This window comes from Bemisia tabaci, chromosome 9 (assembly GCF_918797505.1).
Source record: "Bemisia tabaci chromosome 9, PGI_BMITA_v3".
NCBI lineage: Eukaryota > Metazoa > Arthropoda > Insecta > Hemiptera > Aleyrodidae > Bemisia > Bemisia tabaci.
Genome location: NC_092801.1, coordinates 39,225,724 through 39,246,714, shown reverse-complemented (window position 1 = coordinate 39,246,714; position 20,991 = coordinate 39,225,724). Strand labels below are relative to the sequence as shown.

Genomic DNA, 20,991 nt, shown 5'->3' with positions numbered 1-20,991 from the left:
ATCGACAAGAAAAAGTACTCCTGATTCAATCAGAATCTAGCTTAAATCAAGAACCAAGCCTCTTAACTTAAGCAGATTTCGTTTTAATTCATGCAAAAATCCGATTGGATCAAGCATATTTTTTCTTGTCAATGTTTTCAAGAGTCTGGACTCCAGATCCGATGTGTTTTTTTCCCAGTGTTTCAGATTGAGTACACTTAAGCAAAAGGAACCCTACTTTTCCCACTCAGGATTCTGCATCCCGCATAACACTCACTTTTTTTAACGTTCCTTAGTCACTCCTCCTTCCTGATCCTCTGCTATCTTCTGGATCAAGATTCTCGCTGACTCGCAATAAGCCCACTTATTCCACTCTTAAAACGTATGTCGCTCCTTTCAATAGCACGCAACGTGACATTTGCTCCAAGACACAGCGACACCGAATGAGAGCCAAGCATATGCGAGCCCGCGGATTTCAAACCTCACCAAGTCCAATCCCTCTCGAGCCCTGAAGCCCATAAGAACGGCCATACTCCAAGGGTCACCAGACGATGAGGGTTGCTAGGTTTTTAAAATAAACATCGACAGACCTCCAGAAATCTCCAGGTAGCGCCCGCCAGATCACTCATCTTCAACCCTCATCAGATATCGATTACTCAACACAATCAGCACTCGACCTGTATTCAACACACCCTTCCTCTTCCTGTAGGGCGATTGTCGAATCGGAATCGAACGATTGCGATTAATCCCTATCTCGGCAATGATATAAATCGATTTGATATCGATATTCGATAAAAGCGAGGATGCGTGTGATCGGTGACAATTAGCCGGGGAATCAGATGGGATGCCGATTAGGGAGATAAGGACACGTTTTGGAGTATCGAGGAGACGTGTTTCACACCCGCGCGGTCGGGATGTGGGGGGGGGGGGGGGGGGGGCTTTTGTCGGGGTTCACACCGAAAGGAGAGGAAAGTTGAAATGCTACTGTGACAAAGCAAAAGGTGCAACCGAATCGGCTTCTTTACCAGCTTTTGCACGCCTTGAGCATCGAGTGGTTCTAAGAGGATAAACAGCCGTGTTGCGAAATGGGGGTTCTACAAGCGACGAAATCCAGATGCAACTTCGGGAGGTTCTGTAAATTGATGGCCGAGTTTTAAGAATGGGTATAGCGCATATTGTGAGCGCTGTAAATCTCTGTTAACGGTTTTTTTATTTATTTATTTTTTTGTCATAGAAAAGTAACCACACATTTTCCTTGAAATTTTATATGTATGATTTAATTTTATTCATTCAGAATGTCTTGATTAGTTTCATTATAAAACTAGAACAAAATAAGAGATTTCGAATGTTGCAATGAATTCAGATAAATCTCTTCTTCTTCTGACTTAGGGACATTCTGTCCATTAATGGCCGAAGATAAAGCTTACGAATCGGCTATATTGGCTGCAAAAATCGCTAATATGGTTTATTTTTCTAAAGGAAGCTGATTAAATGATTTTGAATTAATGAATAAAATCCTAGAAAATGTCAAGAAAAAAAAATAAAAAATAACTCAACGCGTTGGCTTTCTGGAGGAAAAACGTAACTTACGGCTGTTTTGCCTGAAACCACGTCATTTTTGCGCACTTAAAACTTTCTCGTATTTCTCGTTTTCATATAATTGAGATGAATTTGGTCGTTTTAGCTACTTCAGTGATTTTATCTAAAAGAGACTAGACGATTTTGAAAGAAACTCGATTTCGAAAATTCGACACTTACTGCTCTCTCCGCTATCACGGCAGAATTCGTCGCCTACCGGACAAAAGGGCGTAACTACACATTGAGATGAGCCCGGAAAAGCATTGAATTGTATGGAAGACAGGGTTCATCGCGGAATGTAGTTACGCCCTTATGTCAGCTAGGCGACGAATTGTTCAAACAGTTTCAAAATAGTTCGAAATTTTTTTGAAACAGGCAATTGTGTTTGGACACGTCTTTTCTCTTCTCAGACGTAACAGCGTATTCCGATTTCAACGTGAGCCCTGTTTTTTATATACCTCCATGCTTTTCAGGGCTCACGTTGAAATGGAGGTATACGCCCCTACGTGAGAGAAGCGACGTCTTGTCGAGGGCAGACGGTTGGAAAATCAGAAGGCGCGTTTCGAGGGGTCCAAGTAGCAGCCCAGGTGAAATTAATATCACCCCCGCTTTCTTGGGGGTTTTAGTCTCACCTCCTCGGACTAAAGCGCCTTTCAACCCGCCACGGGTGCCGCCCCCACCCCTAGCCACTCACCATTTCGCACTTTTATTCCACTAATTCACCCAACCTCGCCTTCATCCCCGTTTTTAATCGCTGCTTTCGGGTCATGCTCCGTAGCTCCCCCCGTTTTTATCCCTCAATTTTGAGCTCTTACGCTCAGCTGCTGTCGAAGGACTTCGCTTTTTAGGCGTATTGTTTCGCTGTTCATGATACCTCTGGTTTTGGGCGGATTCCACTTGGGTTTCCAACGGTCAAAGATTTTTTATATATTTTTAGCCTGTGACATTTATCTCACAGTTCTTAGTGATGTAATCGATAACAGTTGGAATTAATGTACGAAAGAGAATAAGGCGCTTCGATGTAGATAGAAATCCAAAGGTATCAATCTCGCGTGAGGTATAATCTCTGGATATAATGAGCTTTCCACGCATCTGCCGTTAGTTTCTGCATGTAGAAACAACATGATTTGTGGGTGAGCCAAAAGTTGCTCCGATTGGACCACTAGACAAGGTACGAAGTTAAGAATTTTGATGCATCTTTCTTAACCAAAATTTCACATAAAACACGATTCGCGCAACGAAAATCAGCGGAAGTAACTCTTAGGCAAGAAATGTAATATTTCTTAACGCGTGAATTCAAACCTCCGCTCATGAAAATATATGGACTACATTTTGCAATTTGGAACTATAAATTCTAGCCCGGTTTAAAGACAACGTATGTGCCATTAGTTTCCCTATGCACATGAGTGTTTTTCCAGAGGAGCCAAAATTTATAGTTCCAAATTGCAAAATGCAGTCCATATGGTCTTCGTATAAGTCAAATAGCATACTGAACATTACCTTGGCAGTCTCTGCGATACGAGAATATGGCAATCTCAATTTTGACGCTTCAGCTCAGCCGTAGCAAACTGTTAACACTTTGAACAATAAAGGGCGGAAAATGAACAATGTTTGATCGAGAAGCCTGCCAAAACCGTTGTAGTGCAAGATTTGACTCACGTAGAGTATTGTGTTTCTTTTGACCGAGCAAAACAAATTTTCTGTAGCCAATGTAAAATTAAAACGTCAACGTCTTATTCAGGAGTTGATTTCAGTAATTTTCGATGCAAGAATCGTGTTCCGCGTTAAAATCTGGTTGAGAAACATGTATCAGAATGCTTAAATTCACGTCTCGTCCAGTGGTCCATTGAAAAATATAGTCCGATTCTTTAAGCGAATGAAGGCCAACAAGCGAAAATTGAAGTAATCCAACGGCTCCTAAATTGCTCATTCATTTGGCTAATCTTCGAAATGAATTTCAGAAACTGCAGAAAAGACAGTGCCATTTGTCAAAGAGCGCTGAGAACATTGTCCTCGCGGTACGAAGACGGGACATTACAAACTTAATTTCTCCTTTGGAAAAAGGAAGCGGGAAAAAAGCAGTTATGCTGTCGGGAAGACGAGGGAGGGGATGTTTGAAAGTTACTCGAAGCAGGTGGAGAGGGTGGACAAAAGTGTAATTCAAACGGAGGATTACCGCCCCCGCCCGTGCGATGAAAAACAATTGATGCCCGAAAAAAATCCCCCGCTCCGAAGGAAAAGTTGGAGTTCATTCGGTAAAGGTAAAGAAATATATCTTTTTCAGAGAGCGCGCGCCGGGCTTAAAGTAGTAATTGCTTTTTGAGTTCCGTCGGCGGGGCGAGGCGTTGAGACTCCTGTTGTAAGCGATTATAAAAATGTGTACTTTTGCTCACAGCATGTTCCGAAAGTTCCCAGCTTTTGATTCTTTGGATTTCGCGTAAGAGGCCGTTCAAGTGTTACGTATCGCACTTGGCGAGGGAGGGGGATTTGAGCCAGCGCACGATGGATCGAGTCAATAGGAGAGGTCGGACAAAATTTGGAAACTTTAAACGCTGATAACTCCGTTTATACACAACTTTAAGGTCCCGAAAGTGGTTTCATCGGTTTCCTCGTGAAATTCCCTTCTCGAAGCACCCCTTAAAGTTTAAAATGTGGCGAAATAAACATCCAAATTTGCAGTTTTAGTCAAAAATTTCATGTCCGATCTCTCTGATTTACTCAATCCACTGTGCAGCGTTACGGTGCGTTACAAGGGTGGGGAGAGTGGGGTGTTAAGTCCAGCGTTACATAAAAAATCCGAGCTATGGGGGGAGGGAGAACTTTGAAAAAAACGTGTAAGAATCGAAAACGTATTTCAGCATAACATTTCCCCAAAAAAACCCGAATTTTCGTCAAGCTACACACAAAAAAATAGATGGTGCTGACGACAGAAATTTCTGTTCACAGGGCTCCTGCAGTTTCTTTGTTACACTCACAGAATCTTTCCGTTATGGGAACAGAGCTTCGGTCGTAGGAACAGAGTACTCTGTCCTCATAACGGAAGCTTCTGAACTGTTACAAAATAAGTGCAGGAGCCCCGTAAACAGAAGTATTTTTTCAGTGTATTTTTTCAGCGTTTTCTTGATTTTATTTTAAAAATGGAGGGGTGGTCAGGCCAGCGTTACGTAGTTCAGAGGGGGGGGGGGAGTAAAGGGCTGCGCTGAGAGTCGTTACAAGTAATAATATATTTAAGTAATCACCAAAAAAATTATCTGGGAAAAATTCAAAAGCATTTTTTGTGTTTTCAATAATACCGAATTAAATCAAGAAGAAAATCCTCTGAAAAATCTGAAGAAGAAAATTCCACAAACAACTATCCTGTAAATTCACGCTTCAGCTGAAAGAAAATCAGCAACATGCGATTGCCCGTATGTCGTTTTTCCTCAGCGCGGCTGAATACAGAGGTCAAACGCTTCAATCCAATACACTGCAGGGCGACCCATCACGGCGGTAAACGAATCCACTCGGACCCCATAAATATACTTTTTATGACGTGTAATTGTTTTATCATTCAGGGTCCGGGAGTCCACAAATCACGGCACGATCTTGTTCAGGGCCGGCGTTGCCCGCCCTTCTCGAAATCGTCACTAGGGCATTTATCTCCCCCAGTGACAGAACCAAGAAAGCGAGGGGTAGAGTGCAACCCTGCTCATATCGGGAAAGCACAGCCACCCAATAAAACGAGCAATAAATATCTCTCGCGTGGAACTTTCGGGATTAAGTCTCGATAGGTGCAACCGCGAGGATTTTCCGTTTTATTGTTTTCGTCGCGCTACTACGTGTCCGTTGTCGACGCGATTCAGGGACCGTGAAGCTTATCATGATAAGAGAACAGGGCGCCTTATTCACTTTGTTTGGGGAGAAATTCTTGCTCTGCAAGAAAAGTTACGGGCTATATAGACATACAGTCTGTTCCGGGCTCAGAGGACGAAAGTTCCGGGTGCTGGAGCCGTAGCTTTGATTGTTCCGGGTGCTGCGCCCGGAACTTTCGGCCTCTGAGCCCGGAGCCTGGTATGTCTATATTTGGTCTATATAGCCTGTAAGTACGGCTTCCACGGCCGGAGTTTGTTTTTCAGCGTGGGGAATATTGGTGTACCGTGTATTGCGGATAAACATTTTTACGAAGCAGCCCGAGACAATGGTAACATGAAAAACAAAACAAGTAGGGAAAACGAGAAAACAGGCTAAAAATACAGCAATGAACAACCCAAGACGAAAAACTGAGTTATTTTTAGTCGGAAAATAAATTAAAAATTAAGATAATTTCGAGGAAGAACTTTGTTTTTCTCGGATCTTGACCATCAACATGTAGTTTCAGTTTTTTTTCGAATTTTTTTAATTTTTACTTTATTTTCGGACCAAAAATGACTCAGTTTTGAGTTGGCACGTCTCGAGTTTTTTTTATTATTGTATTTTTAGCCTTGTTTCCCGTTTTCCCCCATATTTTATCCATATATTTCGGATCGTCTCTCAAATCTTCTGAAACCAATAATGTTTGATTTTAAATCATTTTGGTATAAACCTTGGTGATACTGAAAAAAGCAACCTTCTCCCGTTGCCGATGCAGAATGTATACTTACTTTTACGGTTCATCCATTTTTTAACCGAAAGATCCGTGTTTTAATTTAACATGTTCAGAAAAACCTCCTCTGTCTTCTCGACTATTTTGGAAAATTAAACGACTGTGTATATGGTAATCCGGATGAAAAAGGAAAATGAGCAACAGATATTTCTTTATCAAATCATTGCTCCAATATAAATTAGATTCAAACATTTAATTTCGTGTTTCCTCCCAACTCTCTCTCACAAATGGACGTATTTCTGCCAAGCGGAACTATGTGCATTATGACACGAGCCCTATTATGCGTATATTCTTATGGGTCTCAGGGCTCATATCTTAATGCCTATAGTTCCGTTTGACAGAAATACTTCCAAATACGATATGAGTCTTGTAAGTATTCCGGAAGGAATCTTCGTTCCGGCCGTTAAATCAAAACTTATTTCGCTTCCAATCCTTAAATGCGCATTCATGAACAAACAAAACCGGCGAAAGGTTAAAATACACGGGGAGGGGTCGGAGGTTTCAAGAATACCAAACAGAATGTTAAGATTTCGAGTTCAGTCAAGTTTGAAGAAGTTTTCGGGGTGGCGCCTCGAGGCAGGGGTGGCCGAAAAGGGTGAGGGTGGAGGGCAAAATTAAAATATCAACATACAATGAAAACGAATCCACCCACTTAAACGCATATCAAAACAGCTCCGAGAAACGGAAGGAAAAGCTACAGGAATCTGAGAACTCGAGGGGTGAGAAGGAAAGGATATAGGTAGACGCATTGAGAATTGCCCATTGAACGTCTTTGAGAAAACGTTGGATCCGAATTTTCAATCAGAACTATCTTCAATAATACGGAGCAATAAAAATCGGTTCCTAAGAAACATCGAAACTTTTAGTGTAGGTAACCGAAGTTTTCAAAAATTAAGAATGACTAGTCGGAAAAAATGGTCTTGCTGTTTTTATAAATAAAGTGTTTGAAAAAAGTGTTAAAAAATTCTAATTTAACTATGGGGGTGGTTATTTTTTTAATGTAAAATCTGCATTGAAACATGTTGGACACATTTTTTCAACAATATAATTGTTAAATCAGCAAGACCATTTTTTTTCGTAAGGAATTCTGCAATCCCACAAACCGAGGTACACGTGGTTTGGCAGTTCCACTGTCGATATGCTTTTACTACTGCTACTACCTCTACTATTACTATTACTACTTCTACTTCTACTACTACTGCTTACACTATTACCACTACTAGCAATAATTCGCACTGTGTTTGACGCAATGCGTGAAGTATTCACGCAGTCTTGTAGGCGCTATGCGTTTCACGCTGACCACATTGTGTTTGGCGCAATTGTACTAACTATTTAATATTTATTTACCTTAAGTAAACTTCAATTTTTCGCTTTAAGTGTTCTGCGACGAGTGATATTTTTTCCTTGCATAATTACAAGTATATAATTATGCATCCGATTTGAAACATGCATATTTTGAAATATCTCCACAGGCTTGATTAATTTTTGACAGTGCTTCATGGCATGTTCAAAGCATCCGTTGTCAGCGACGCTGCCTCCCGAAAGTTCTGAAAATAACCGAAGTAAAGCGCGTGTAGTGGCAGACTTGGACTTAATTTGAGTCAGATCTATAAATTTGAGCAGATCTCGGTCCAGTCGAATTCCGAGCATGTAACTGCCAAACCGTGCAAGAAATCGTCGAATCGGACGCGCTACTCGTTACGAGATCAATTAGTGTTTTATCCCATTTGGCAGCGCGGCTCAGTACCGGGCGGTCGGTGTGGCGTTTGGCGTTTCCGATAGTTATTTAAATGTTTCATAGATAATGAGAAATGTTTATGTTGATGTGTAGGTATCTAAATGTTTACGGAGAGTGCGTTCATCCGACGCCTGTTGTCAAGTTTGTCTCGGTTAAAACATGAAATTCGTTAAGGCGAAAAAAACACAACTTCACCGAATAAAAAGATGCTGTAGGAACATCCCGGATGTTACGGTTGTTAAAAAAATATGCGACAACTCTTGGATGTTACTATTAACACTCTGGCAGTTAACGTAGCATGATAGGATGTGAAAGTAACATCTTAGGATGTTACTTTAACAGCCAGAGTGGTAATGACAACATCCAAGAGTTGTCGCACAATTTTTTAACATCCAGGATGATACTACAGCACCTCTTTTCTTCGGTGTTCTTAATTTTCCTTTCTTAATTCTGCTGATATTTTGATTTTTTCGTTATGGCCTACAGCCATAAACTATATTTATCGTCCGTAGACATCAAGAGATTTTGGCCCTCTCTTAGAGTTAGACGTCTCTTGAAGCACTACAACAGTACTGCTCTATTCATTATTTCAAAACAGTTGTATTATTCCTCCTTTAGTCCAAAAATGTGTTCACGGAGGCCTCCTTCATGCAGGTCCACCTTTTTCTGATGAATTTTCTATATCATACGAAATGGATTAAACATTAAACGTGGCAACTGCGCATCTAATCCGTCTGGAACGTCTGATTTCTTGTTAACAATTCAAATCTAAACATATTTTAACAGCTCGCCTTCTTGTTCGCGACGCGGACCTCCATGAAGTTTTCTCCTCCCCCCCTCACTCCCCCTCCCCCTGCCCCCTTCGATCGCCACGTCCGGCCAATGTGTGATCTGGATTGATATTTCCTATAATTACTCAGGATTTAGAGTCAAATGTCAAGTTGTGCCAGCATTACGGGGAAAAAGTACCTGCTTTCAAACTGACTTGACCGATGAGAATTATTAAAGGGGATGTTTAAGGTAAAAAAGCCTGTTGAAAGGACTACATTTTGTACTTAGGAACGAAAATCTCTGGCTCTGTTTAGAAACGACGTATGTACCATTTGATTTCCCATTCATGTACGTGCTTTTACGGATAAGCCAGAAATTTTAGTTCCTAATTGAAAAATGAAGTCCACTTTTCAGTTCAATCTGTAAACCACAACTGTATATTGGATCTCATTTTGAAATCAAGAACTACAATTTCTGGCCCACCCGTAAAAACATTCAAGTACATAGGGGAACCAATGGCACGCACGTTGTTTCTAACCTGAGCCAGAAACTGTAGTTCCTGATTATAAATTTTAGTCCAATTTGTTTGCCTATATTACTCTTATTATGCTGGATTAAATACACGCATTAAGTATGAATAAAATTGAAATCTAATCCTGCGGCATGTCGTCACCATCCAGTCAAAGTATCACAAGCACCATGCGACGTTTCAAAATTTCCGAAGCCACTTTATTCCTTTATAGAGGTATATTGTTGGCTGAATCTGCCTGACAATTTCACTAAATTTTGTCGGCAGCACTAAGAAAATTAAGTGTAATTTTCGTACAGCTTCGTTGAACGATTTTTTTGTAAAAAAATGTAATGACGGCGAAATTTTTGGAACGTTGCATGGCGCTTGTGATACTGTAGTGACGATATGCTCGTTTTTGAAGAATTTTTTCTGAATTTCGTCCGATTTTTATATATAATAATAAATTAAGCGGATGCCTGGACATCCGAAAGACCACGTGGCAATTCTGGAGAGTGGCGCGGTGGACACCTCGACCAGATTATTACTTCCTCCTCCTCAATCGCACAAGATGCCTCGGTATCCACTTTGAGTTGGAAACGCCGACTTTGGCGGAAGGTGCGACCCGCTAATTCATTCGCGACGTGCAAAGTCGATTAACGCTCGCCTACTAAGAAAATTCAAATTCATCGATGGATTCGCGAGCATTCGGTTCACGATAAGAGCAACGCAGTATTGATTGCTTTTGTCATGGCCAGAGACAATGTATATTTACAATCAAAGCATCGTAATTGAGTGAGGTAAAACTTAAATTTGGAGCCTGTTAATCGGTTCAACGCATAAGTCACACTGGAAAAAAAGGGTCCTGGATACATAGTCTAGACCATTAAAAAAAATTGTCAAGAAAGAACACTATCTTGACTCAATCTGATTTTTGCTTGAATCAAAAAGAAATCCGCCTAAATTTAGTGGCTTGGCTCTCGATTTAAGCAAAAATCCGATCAAGTTAAAAGAATTTTTTCTCGTGGAATTTTTTAAGAGTCTGGACTTTGGATTCAAGAGACTTCAGTGCACATTGATTCTACCCCAATTCTAATCACGTTGCCACGCTGAAGCAACCACTGCTAAAACGTAATAATTATGGTCCAATCAAAACAACATATCCGGAATATGCTTGCATGTCTGAAATGCATGCTTACTATTGTTGAGATATACTTTGCATGATTTTTTCTTCAGCATTTAAGTACATGCAAGATTTACATTGGCAAGCACTTCATAAAAAACACTCAAACTTACATCAGGAACAAATGTATTAGAAAGGAATTTACTGCAGAAATAATCTTTTGAAACAACTATGTTGTAAAATTATGACCCCCATCTTTACAACTTACACTGCTATTTTCACACAATGCTACACTGGAAAAAAAAAACACATTGGATCTAGAGTCCAGACTCTTAAAAATATCGAGAAGAAAAAGTACTCTTGATTCAATCAGAATCTAGCTTAAATCAAGAACCAAGCATCTTAATCTAAGCGGATTTCGTTTTGATTCAAGCAAAAATTCGATTGAATCAAGAGTATTTTTTCTTGTCAATGTTTTCAAGAGTCTGGACTCTAGATCCAATGTGTTTTTTTTTTCAGTTTATAACTTAGTAACAAGGGTGGTTAAGTTAGCATTTTTTCCATTGTATAAAATTGTTAAAGAATCAATTTCACTTTTTCTGCGTTTTTATACGGCTGAGCTGCAAGGAAGCCACACAAATAAAATGAAGAAGTGCTTGCCAGTGTAGGTCTTGCTTTTTGCTTTTACAACAGTAACTCTCTTTCACGTTGCAGCTCCAGACCCGGACGACCACCAAAAAGGGCGCCCGTAGGACTCTCACTGGCCGCCTCGCATCTTAGTCAACAGCTCAAAAAGCACCGCATGGAGAATGGAGACTACTCAACTTACGAAAATGGACATCTCTCCGGTGAGTGAGATCCTCATTTCATTTTTCATGCCCTCATTGTTCTAACCCCACTCGAATTTGAGTACGTACATAAGGAGATTACTTGCGCGAGCAAAGAAAGAACGCCGTATGAGCCTTCAGACGTTACCAAAAATGAGGGGCTCGGAGGACAAGTGCAGTTTTTGAAAAAACTAAGATAATAATGATATCAAGTAAAACTAGTCTTGATACAATCGGGAACTACAAATTTGGCCCAGTTTAAGAACAACGTATGTACCATTAGTTCCTCTATGCACATAAGTATTCCTACAAATGAGCCAGAAATTTTAGCTCCCAACTGCGAAAGGTAGCTCAATTGAGAAGTTAGGAGGATAAGATGCATAAGTGCAGTTTTTTTTAAAATTTTTTTTTAAAAACGAGTCATGAATTATTTGAAGTACAACTAGTCCTAAAGCATATTTTGTGGAAAAGTCGCCCTCAAAGTTCTATTTTTGAGCATCGAAAAGTCAGTTTTAACTTTCTTTCCGGCATAAGGATCCATGTAATCTCGAAACTTCAAACACGTATTTCTGGAAAAAGCAGTAACTGGGCTTATGCGCCTAGACCTCCAAGCCCCTCAAATGTATCCTCTGTTCATGGGACGCGAATTTTCAGGAAAATCTGTGTATATTTAACTCTCCGATTTGTCAGCGAAATTTATTTGCAATTTGATCTTAATCATCCGTAAGCTTCACGAGGAAAAAGCTTCTACCATAGCCAAAATACCAATGAAATGTGTCTCCTTGTTTGTGGTACTTAGTGCTTTCAAAGCTACATCATGAGGTTATGAATTAGAGGGATTTGACTTGAAGGGCAAAGGCACCACTCAGGCGCTCACACTTCACAGACGACCGCTAATCGAAATAACAATCGCAAACACCACTCAGCAAACACTCGGAAGTGTTTTTCCGAGTCGTATTTCTAATCGGGCTGAAACAAAAGCAGAAAAAAGGGGTGTTTGCCGCGTCTAGAAATAACACCTTTTGACAGGGCGCGGGGGACTTGAAAACTTAATTATCGAAATAGATTCACCCTCTGTTGTCGAATTTTGCGAGAAGCTGTCTTAAAGGATTCGAGTGATACAGAAGAACGTTCGTAATTATGGTTGAAATTTTCGATTCGACGTTTGCTACGACTTAAGGCGGCGCGGCGCACTGAAAAAAAAAAACAACTTGGATCTAGAGTCCAGAATCTTGAAAACAATGACAAGAAAAAATACTCTTGATTCAATCGGATTTTTGCTTAAATCAAGAACCCAGCCTCTTAAATTATGCGGATTTCCTTTTGATTCAAGTAAAAATCCGATTGAATCAAGAGTATTTTGTCTTGTCATTGTTTTCAAGAGTCTGGACTCTAGATCCAAGCGGTTTCTTTTTCCAGTGCGGGTAACATTTTATTTGTGCAAACTAAAGTTCCCTTGCCACGACAAAATTAATATGATAATCAAACATAACATTAATCAAAATAAGGAAACCTAGTGTCACGACAAGGAAACTCTCGTTGTCATCACTGAAATTTCACTCGGTTACACTTGGCGATATGCGGAATGCGGTTTCTTTGACCAGGCGAGGTGATACAATTCTTCAACTCCCGTGCATATTGTTGCATCATTCGCAAATGAAGGCGCGCGTGTGAGATTACTTCGCCTGATAATTACAGGTTGAATCATTGTATAAATCAGTCTTTGTATAAATAGTATAATTTTCAGAAGAAGTGGTTTTATGCGTTGTGCGGAGCAGAGGTATGGTTGATCTAACCACACTTTCGGCTGTCTCAACCATACCTCTGACTGGTGGAACTACTGTAATGTCTAGCGCCAAAATCGGCTAGGTGCGCGGAGAAAAACACTTCGTGCGTGGGACCCGAAGTTTAGGTCTTATGCATTTCTGAAGTTTCCGGATTGAGCATCTGAACACTTAAGGTCTAGCTTCCGAAGTTCAGGTCTGACATCTGAAACCTCAGTTCTTACATCTGAAGTACTTCAGATGTGAGAACTGAAGTTTCAGATGTGCGATCCGAACCTTGATTGTGATATTTTTTTCCGTGTTAGCCGTGAGGCATTTAACCTGGAAGTTTCGAGACATCTCTCGACAGGCGTTTCTTTTACCAGGTCATTTACAACTCTATCACCCCCCCCCCGCCCCCCTCGCCGCGCCGCGGAATATGAACGAGCTATTGATTCAAAGCCGTCGTTCATTTAGGCGCAGACTTTTAAATTACATCGCAACTCTTTCATTAATATTTTTCCGAAAGAGTATAAATATTTGCTCAACACTTCCTTGCCTGGCTTTGTTCGGGATTATCAATAGCCCCCCTGCCACCCCCTCGGCGCGGCCCGCCCCCTGCGCCACGAGCGGCCCCCCGTGGAAAAAGAACAGGTGTCACCACACCGCACCTTCCTCTCTCAAAGAGGGGCTACGAGGTCCACTTTTCTGGTGGTCTCCGCTCTGTTGCCAAGGGCAATGATAGGTCATAATTTCCAAATTCATTTTCAAGACTGTTCCGTATTTTATTCAAATAAACGCCACGGAAGAAAACTTAAATTCATATGGGGCCAAGGTTTTTTACGCCATTTGAACACAATGGAGAATTTGCACGCAATTTTTTTATTGCTTCATCTGAAAGTGCCTAATGAGCTGAGTTCGCAATATTTTTCATAATTTTTTTCTGACATGGGAAATTGGAGAAAAATTGATTTAAAAGTGAGAAAATGCGCCGCCTTGTGACGTCATCTGGCGGCATTTCCCATTTAAACACATGTAATTTAGCAGAACTGGTTATTTTGTCATATCTCCTCTAATAATCGCTCAATTTATGAATCAAGGGTATCTTCGTGTTCAGTTCACTCAGAGGATTCCACTTAAACAGGAAATTCATCAAATTTCAGACCCTTGCAAATTCTCCATTGGACCAAATTTTCCAGTCAGAAACTACTGAAATAAAGAAACAACGTATCTGCCATTAGTCACTCTACGGAGAAAAGTACTTTCATATATGAGTCAGAAATTGTTGTTTCTAATTGCAAAATGGAGTGCAATTGATATTTAATCAATTTGAAGTAGGTCTGTAATGAGGAACCACAATTTTAAAAAATTTATAACAATTTACAAAATCTGCCATTAGTTACTCTATGGAGATAAGTCCTTTCATAAATTAGCCAAAAACTGTAGACCCTAATTGCATAATGAATTTCAATTGATAATTAACCGATTTGAATTAGGTTTGTGATGGAAAAATTCGTAGGAAACTGAGCTGATTCAAAATAGCGATGACCAAAGTGTGGAACCACGTATCTACGTTTCAGCATTTCAAAATTTCCACTCTATTTTATTTTTTCTAAGAAGAGCAAGCCAACCTCCACAGCTTGAAATTTATACAGAACAATCTGATAACATTGAAGATATCTGAATCGCTAAATACAAAAAGGGCACATGCCCAGAAAACCAAATTGTTCAGGAGACACAAAAAACTGTTTATTTCGTGGTAGATATTTTTTAAACATAACGACTTTCCAAAAAATATCTACCACGAAATAAACAGTTTTTTGTGTCTCCTGAACAATTTGGTTTTCTGGACATTTGCTCTTTTTGTATTTAGTGATTCATCTCAAGGAAGTTTTCAAGAAATTATGTTGGTAGTTCCTTAAGGAAAAAATAAAGTTAGACTGGTCGTCTTGTCCTAGCGTGTTCGGAGATATGTGGTTTTGCATTTTGACCGTCGATATGCATTATATTCCTAGGACCATTTTAAACAATTTTCAGATCAAAACACACAAGGAAACATGGGCTTGCCAACTTATTTCGGAACAATTTTTAAGGCCAACATGACCACACCGCGGAGATACTACAACCTGAAGGAAAAGCAACCTAATTATAACAAGCGCTGTTTTTGACACACGTCGAGGCTCAATGTCTTCACTCCGAGTGTTTTTCTTTCTGCTTTCGTGTCTCAGTTCGAACGCCCCTTCCGAAATTCATCAAACCCTCTTGACAGTCATTAAAAGTCGACCGATTCTGAAATATCCGCTATTCTTTCTTATTTACTCAAGTGGTTTCTATCTCAAACATATTTTCTTTCATTTCTAGGACAAGGGCGGCTATTAATTTTTACCCTTTAACAGGTCATTAATTGCTCAGAAACCTTGTAGAAAGAAGCAGTGAGTTGTGGGTATTTCATCGTGAACGGAAATCGGAAATTACTGTCTCAAAGTAAAGATGCACATTTGGAAAGGGTTTTCGACCTGGAGCCCTATTCTCATCAAGAGTGGCTAACACTGAGACTTGTTCTACATCAAGTAATGTAAATTTGACCGGGGTTTTTTGATTGGTTAATGGAAGGAGTTATGAGGAGACAAATCGACACAAACGTGCATACAAAAAACGGCTTATATTTTTTTATTACATATATTAAGATTAAGTTCATAATCTAAATTTTTGTATTTGAACTCACCCTCCATATTTTCTGAGCCGAAGTTGGCAAAAAGTCTCTAATAAAAACATCTAATCCATATAATCGGGCGAGGCAAAAGTTAAGTTTTGAATCCTACGCTACTTTTCAGGAAATTTTGCAGTCATAAAAAAATTTGGGAATTTCAGGTGCTGAACTTCAGATAAGGGACCGACATTTCCAATGCTTTCATTTCCCGGAACTAGTTCCGAATTCCGGAACTAGTTCCGAATTCCGGAACTTTTGAAATTTCGTGAATTTTTCCCGGAACTTTGGAAATTCCTAGAGTCCCTTTATACTGAGAGTCAAGACAATGCAAATCCATTTCTGATTGGTCAACCGGATTTTAGGCCTTCACAGTGTCACAAACGGGAATAAAGATTACATTTTCACCAATTGCAAAGATTATAATCTGGAATGGACCGAGGAATTTCGGGTTCGACAAGGAACAAACGGAATGAGAGAAGGAACGGAGAAAGGAATTTAAGAATGAGCCGATCAAAGATTACGAAAAACGTTCAATTTGTGTAATCTTTATTCCCGTTTGTGACTCCATGAGGGGTGTTGTCTTGACTCTCAGTATAAAGGGACTCTAGAAATTCCCAAAATGTACCGGAGCTTTTCGTTTTCCAGAACTTTCTTCGGAACTTTTGAAAAAATCGAAAAGGAATCCCCGAACTTTTGACAGTCATGGAATGGGAGAAATTGATCGTACTTCTGTCAAACGGAACTATGTGCATTATGACGTGAGCCTTGTTATGCATATATTCTCATGGGTCTCGGGGCTCATGTCTTAATGCACATAGTTCCGTTTGGTTGAAATACGTCCAATTGGAACAAAAAAGGTCCGAATCCCGGAACTTTTGACGGACATGGAATGGGAGCCCCGGATATTTTTTATGATAAAGTGGATCATGCTTTTTAGAATTGGACTGCATTTTGCAATTTGGCACTATTAATTCTGGCTCTGCTGGAAAAACACTTATGTGCATAGGGAAACTAATAGCACATATACGTTGTTTTTAAACCGGGCTAGAATTTATAGTTCCCAATTGGAAAATGTAGTCCAATTGTTATTCAAAGAAGGTTGTGGTTTGTGTTTTATATGAAGAAGAAAAAATAGTTTTTTTAAAAAAAGTTCTAGGTTAAAGCGACGAGACGAGTATCGCTGATCGGGTCCACGGCGGTTGTGATTGAAACAATGAGACTCTCGGGGGAGGAAGGTCGGCTGAATGTTGATTGATTGAATAAATAGCATGAATGGAGCGATTATTATGAATGAAAATGATTCGCGCGCTCTCTATTGTGTGTGAGCGGAAACAGACAGTTGAAACAAACAACTCGGCTGTAACTATTCGCTTCCTGTAGGGTCATCTCCTGTCGTCAATTGACCGCTCATCGTTCCCATCGATCGATGCATCGATTTTTTCACCGGGCCCAGGTCACCCGTCTCGATAGATCGATATATCGATCGGGATGCAATGCTGGAGTCGGATTCTGTGATTGAATTGGGCTCGGGTGCTGCATGGGCTTGACCCCGTGACACCTAACTCACGGCTGTGAACTGTGCACCGAGGTACTGCCGTGCTAAGCAAAAACGCCGTATGAGCATTCGACAGTTGCCGAATTTCCTCCCAGAATATATTCATTTTGGAAGACAGTTATGAATCTTTTTCCATGAATTTTTCAGACTTTTTAGATCAAATTACGCACGAAATCCTCTGAAAAATCGGAAGAGAAATGTCCACAAATTTTCCTGAAAGTTCGTGATTTGTCGAAGGAAATTTGGCAACGCCCGTTGGCTCATACGGCGTTCTTCCTTAGCACGACAGTAAGTGCGATTAACGCGGTGACATTGTTTGCAAGTAGATTGACGCATTAGAATAAAGCTGTTCAGGTCTCATGCGAATGAAACATTGGACATAATTGGACTGCATTTTGCAATTAGGAACTGTAATTTCTGGCTCACAGTAGAAAAAACGTATGTACTATTAGTTTCCCTTCGCACATGCGTGTTTTTACGATTGAGCCAGAATTTGTAGTTCCTAATTGCAAAATGTAGTCCAATTCTGCTTCAAAAAATTTCAAACGAAACTGCATACTGCAGCTGCAACTGCTAATTGAATGATAAACACACGAGACAACTTGAATACGTTCGTAATAGAGAAGCGATCGGCTGTTTTCTATTTAGACGCGTTTTTGTTGATTTCGATTTTTTTCACATAGATTTAAATTGAGGAAAAACAGTGTTGCCAAGTTTCAAGAATCGCAACTAATGAGCCTCAATAGCACATGCTCTGATGTAGTGGCTCATCAAATGGCTTTCGAGGCTCATCCCAGAATGCTTTTATTGCTCTTTTTCCGTGACACGGCAGTTGAACGATTCCCAAATTCGATTCCTATGACCAAAAATTTTGGTTACTTTTACCAAGAAACTTTGGTTTTCGATTTGAACCATTTCAAATGAACCCTCGAATCGAAGTTTTTTCTCTCAGGGCGCTTAGGATCGTGGATTTGGGGAGTGCCGGCTTCCTCTCGTTATTTCTCACTGCATAATTTCTCCGCGATGATTGCACGGGCCCTCGCTCCGGGGCTGACCAATCGGAGGGCGGCGCGTGAGACTCCTGCGCATGCGCAGACGCGCGGCCGCATCCTCGGCGCAGGAGCGGGAACAATAATTGAAATCGTATTAAAGCTAATTGCGCCGGTTTTCAACACGTACACAGACGCCCGACACTCACACTGCGGACGCGGCGCGGGTTATTTTATGATCTGTTAAATTATTCATCGCCGCCGAGCTGGGTCACTGCGTCTCAATTTCAGTTGGCTCTCACGCACCGGCCGCACCGTTCTAATCGCCACAATTTATAGTTTCCACCACTATCGCCGATCCGACCTAACTTATGCCATTAACCCTCGGCTCACAGCTCAGGGCGTAGGGCTTCGACGTATCAAGATGATACAAATGATGTACAAATAATGAGGATGCACTTGAAATCGGAAGCAGCGAGCTCATAATTGAAATCGATAGACAAAGCTATAGACAATTAAGACAAAGGGAACATAGGTCGATTCTTTATCGGAAAAGAAATGATGCTGATTTAACATTCTGGGTGTCAAAAAGTGTGTGACACCTCACAAAACGCTGAATTAACCGCGATTATAGCAGATACTTTAGCAATGTCAAGATGTAAAACTAACTACAGTGGCGGTTTATTTAGGGTTTTGTGAGGTGTCGTACACTTTTTTACATCCAGAATGTGAAATCAGTACCATTTTTTTTCAGCGTTTTATCGGAAGCGGGTTCTTTCAATGGACGAAGGAGGCAAATGATAGACAAACTAATGACAACCTACGAGAGATCATACAGTTAGACTCAGGATAAAGGACTTCAACGTATGAATATGATACGAATGATGAAGATTTATTAGAAATCGAAAGCAGTGGGCTGATTATTAATATTGATAGACAAAGCGATAAACACATAAGATACACAGTATATGCATGTGTCATAAGATACACAGCATGAGATGCATCAGATGACACAGTCTGCGAAGACGACGCATAATACACAATTCTCGTCCATACGAATTCTATATTTTTCTCAAAGCTGTGACGTCATAACGACACGGCTCATGATTCAAGAGCTCAGTCGGTTAACGACTCACAGGTTTGTATCAAAACACCATAAAACGGCGAAAAAACACACTGCGCCGGCGCACTAATTAACCAGCATAAGAATATTCCTAGCGCGGCTCTATTCCAACCGGGGTGCAATGCTGCCGTGTCGAGGGAAAACGCCGTATATCCATTCCAACGTTGCCAGATTTCCTTAAATCAAATATTAATGTTTGTAAAAGATTACGAAAATTTTTCCTTCAAATTTGTAGATAGTTTAGATTAAATTGCAAATGAGGCTCCTTGAAAAATTGGCAAGAAAAAATTCGCAATTCTATCTTTGAATTGTAATTTTATTAAGGGAAATTTGGCAAAATTTTGAGGTGCATATGATGTTCTTCGCAAGCACGGCGGAGTGGCAGTGTGTTTTGCACTGGGATAATTGGAATTAATACCCGGCAACCGGGATATTTATAATGATAATTGTTTATAACTTTCTATCTGCGTACGGTAATTTTCGCGGCGATAACTATGTGCTCAGCAAAACTGTGCAATTACTCGCGTCCTAACCTTCGCCAGCCGCAGCGCAGCGCGCTCTGCAGTACGCGACTCCATTCTCAGTCGGGATTAATTTATTGTTGGCACTATTGCTCCGTGACATCAATAACCTTATCATTTTTGCCCCGGCGTCTTCCACTTGATTTACTCGCGCGTCGATGCCACAATTCCTGAAAAATAAAATTAAAATGTCCAACTCGCATCATTCAAATCTCACCTATGCCCTCCATTTGTTTTTGAGAACATACACGTGTTAGAAACACGATGTAGCCACTGGTTTCCTCTGAAATTAACTCCCAAGCTCAAAAAAAGCTCTCAAGTTGAGGCCAAAATGGAGGGGATATCCCACGCTATTCTGAGAGTCCACCTCTATATCAAGCAATAGTCAAATTGCAAATTCCTAACACATGCAACATCCCAATTGTTAGCACAGAGTCGTAAAAATAATTATCTTCTCTAGTTACACTCCATTCAATCGGTGAATATTCTTTGGCAAGGATGGCAGCGAGGGTCGTAGCTTTGAGTTGCCACCTACTCTGCAAGGAAGATTCAACACTCATCTGGCGATCGGATGCGTCACTGAATTACGTGCTAAATCAATGAGAGTTGCGGTTAATGATAAAGCCCGGCTCCCAGCGTCGCATCGCGGCGTAGCGCAAGTCTCCGTTCTCTTCTCTGCGTCAATTAATTGATTTTTTCCCAACCCCACTCACGTTCGTATACAGGAAGGAACACCGCATAAGTGTGAAGAACTCAACAGGACACGGGTTTGCTCTGGGGTTCTTCTCATTTCTTTCTCAATAAGAATAATTCAAGTACAATTATGCGAATATCCTGTTTTAAGACTCTTATGTGCGCAAAGACAATATTTTCTCGAGACATTAAAATATTTTTCCAAAAAAAAAAAAAAAAAAAAAAAAAAAAAAAAAAAAAATGGAATAGAATCACTATAAGCGGCCTAACTTGTTGCACTTGTTGAAAGTTGCACTGTTGAATATCACTCGAAATTCGTTTCCTTTTTATAATGCTATATCTCCTCAAGCCTCGTCTCACGTCATCGCGCCTTCAATTTTGCAAATGCAATACGGACATCCATCGAGTACGAATAGTTGTATCTCTGCGCTGTCATCAACACGCTTCCTTTCCGTTGTTCTATTTCCATATTTTGTTGCTACCGTTTGTCTT

At 40.4% G+C, this 20,991-nt stretch overlaps 1 protein-coding gene across 4 annotated transcripts in view; it reads left to right on the top strand.

Annotated features, from left to right (window-relative positions):
- Positions 1-20,991, top strand: part of dac (dachshund family transcription factor) — a 439,607-nt gene that overhangs the window by 212,694 nt on the left and 205,922 nt on the right. For 3 of the 4 annotated variants that reach the window (XM_019047294.2, XM_019047293.2, XM_019047291.2), the window contains exon 3: positions 11,033-11,166. In XM_019047294.2, coding sequence (XP_018902839.2) covers positions 11,033-11,166 — 134 coding nt within the window. The remainder of the gene's footprint in view (positions 1-11,032; positions 11,167-20,991) is intronic. The other variant, XM_019047292.2, reaches the window with a different exon arrangement.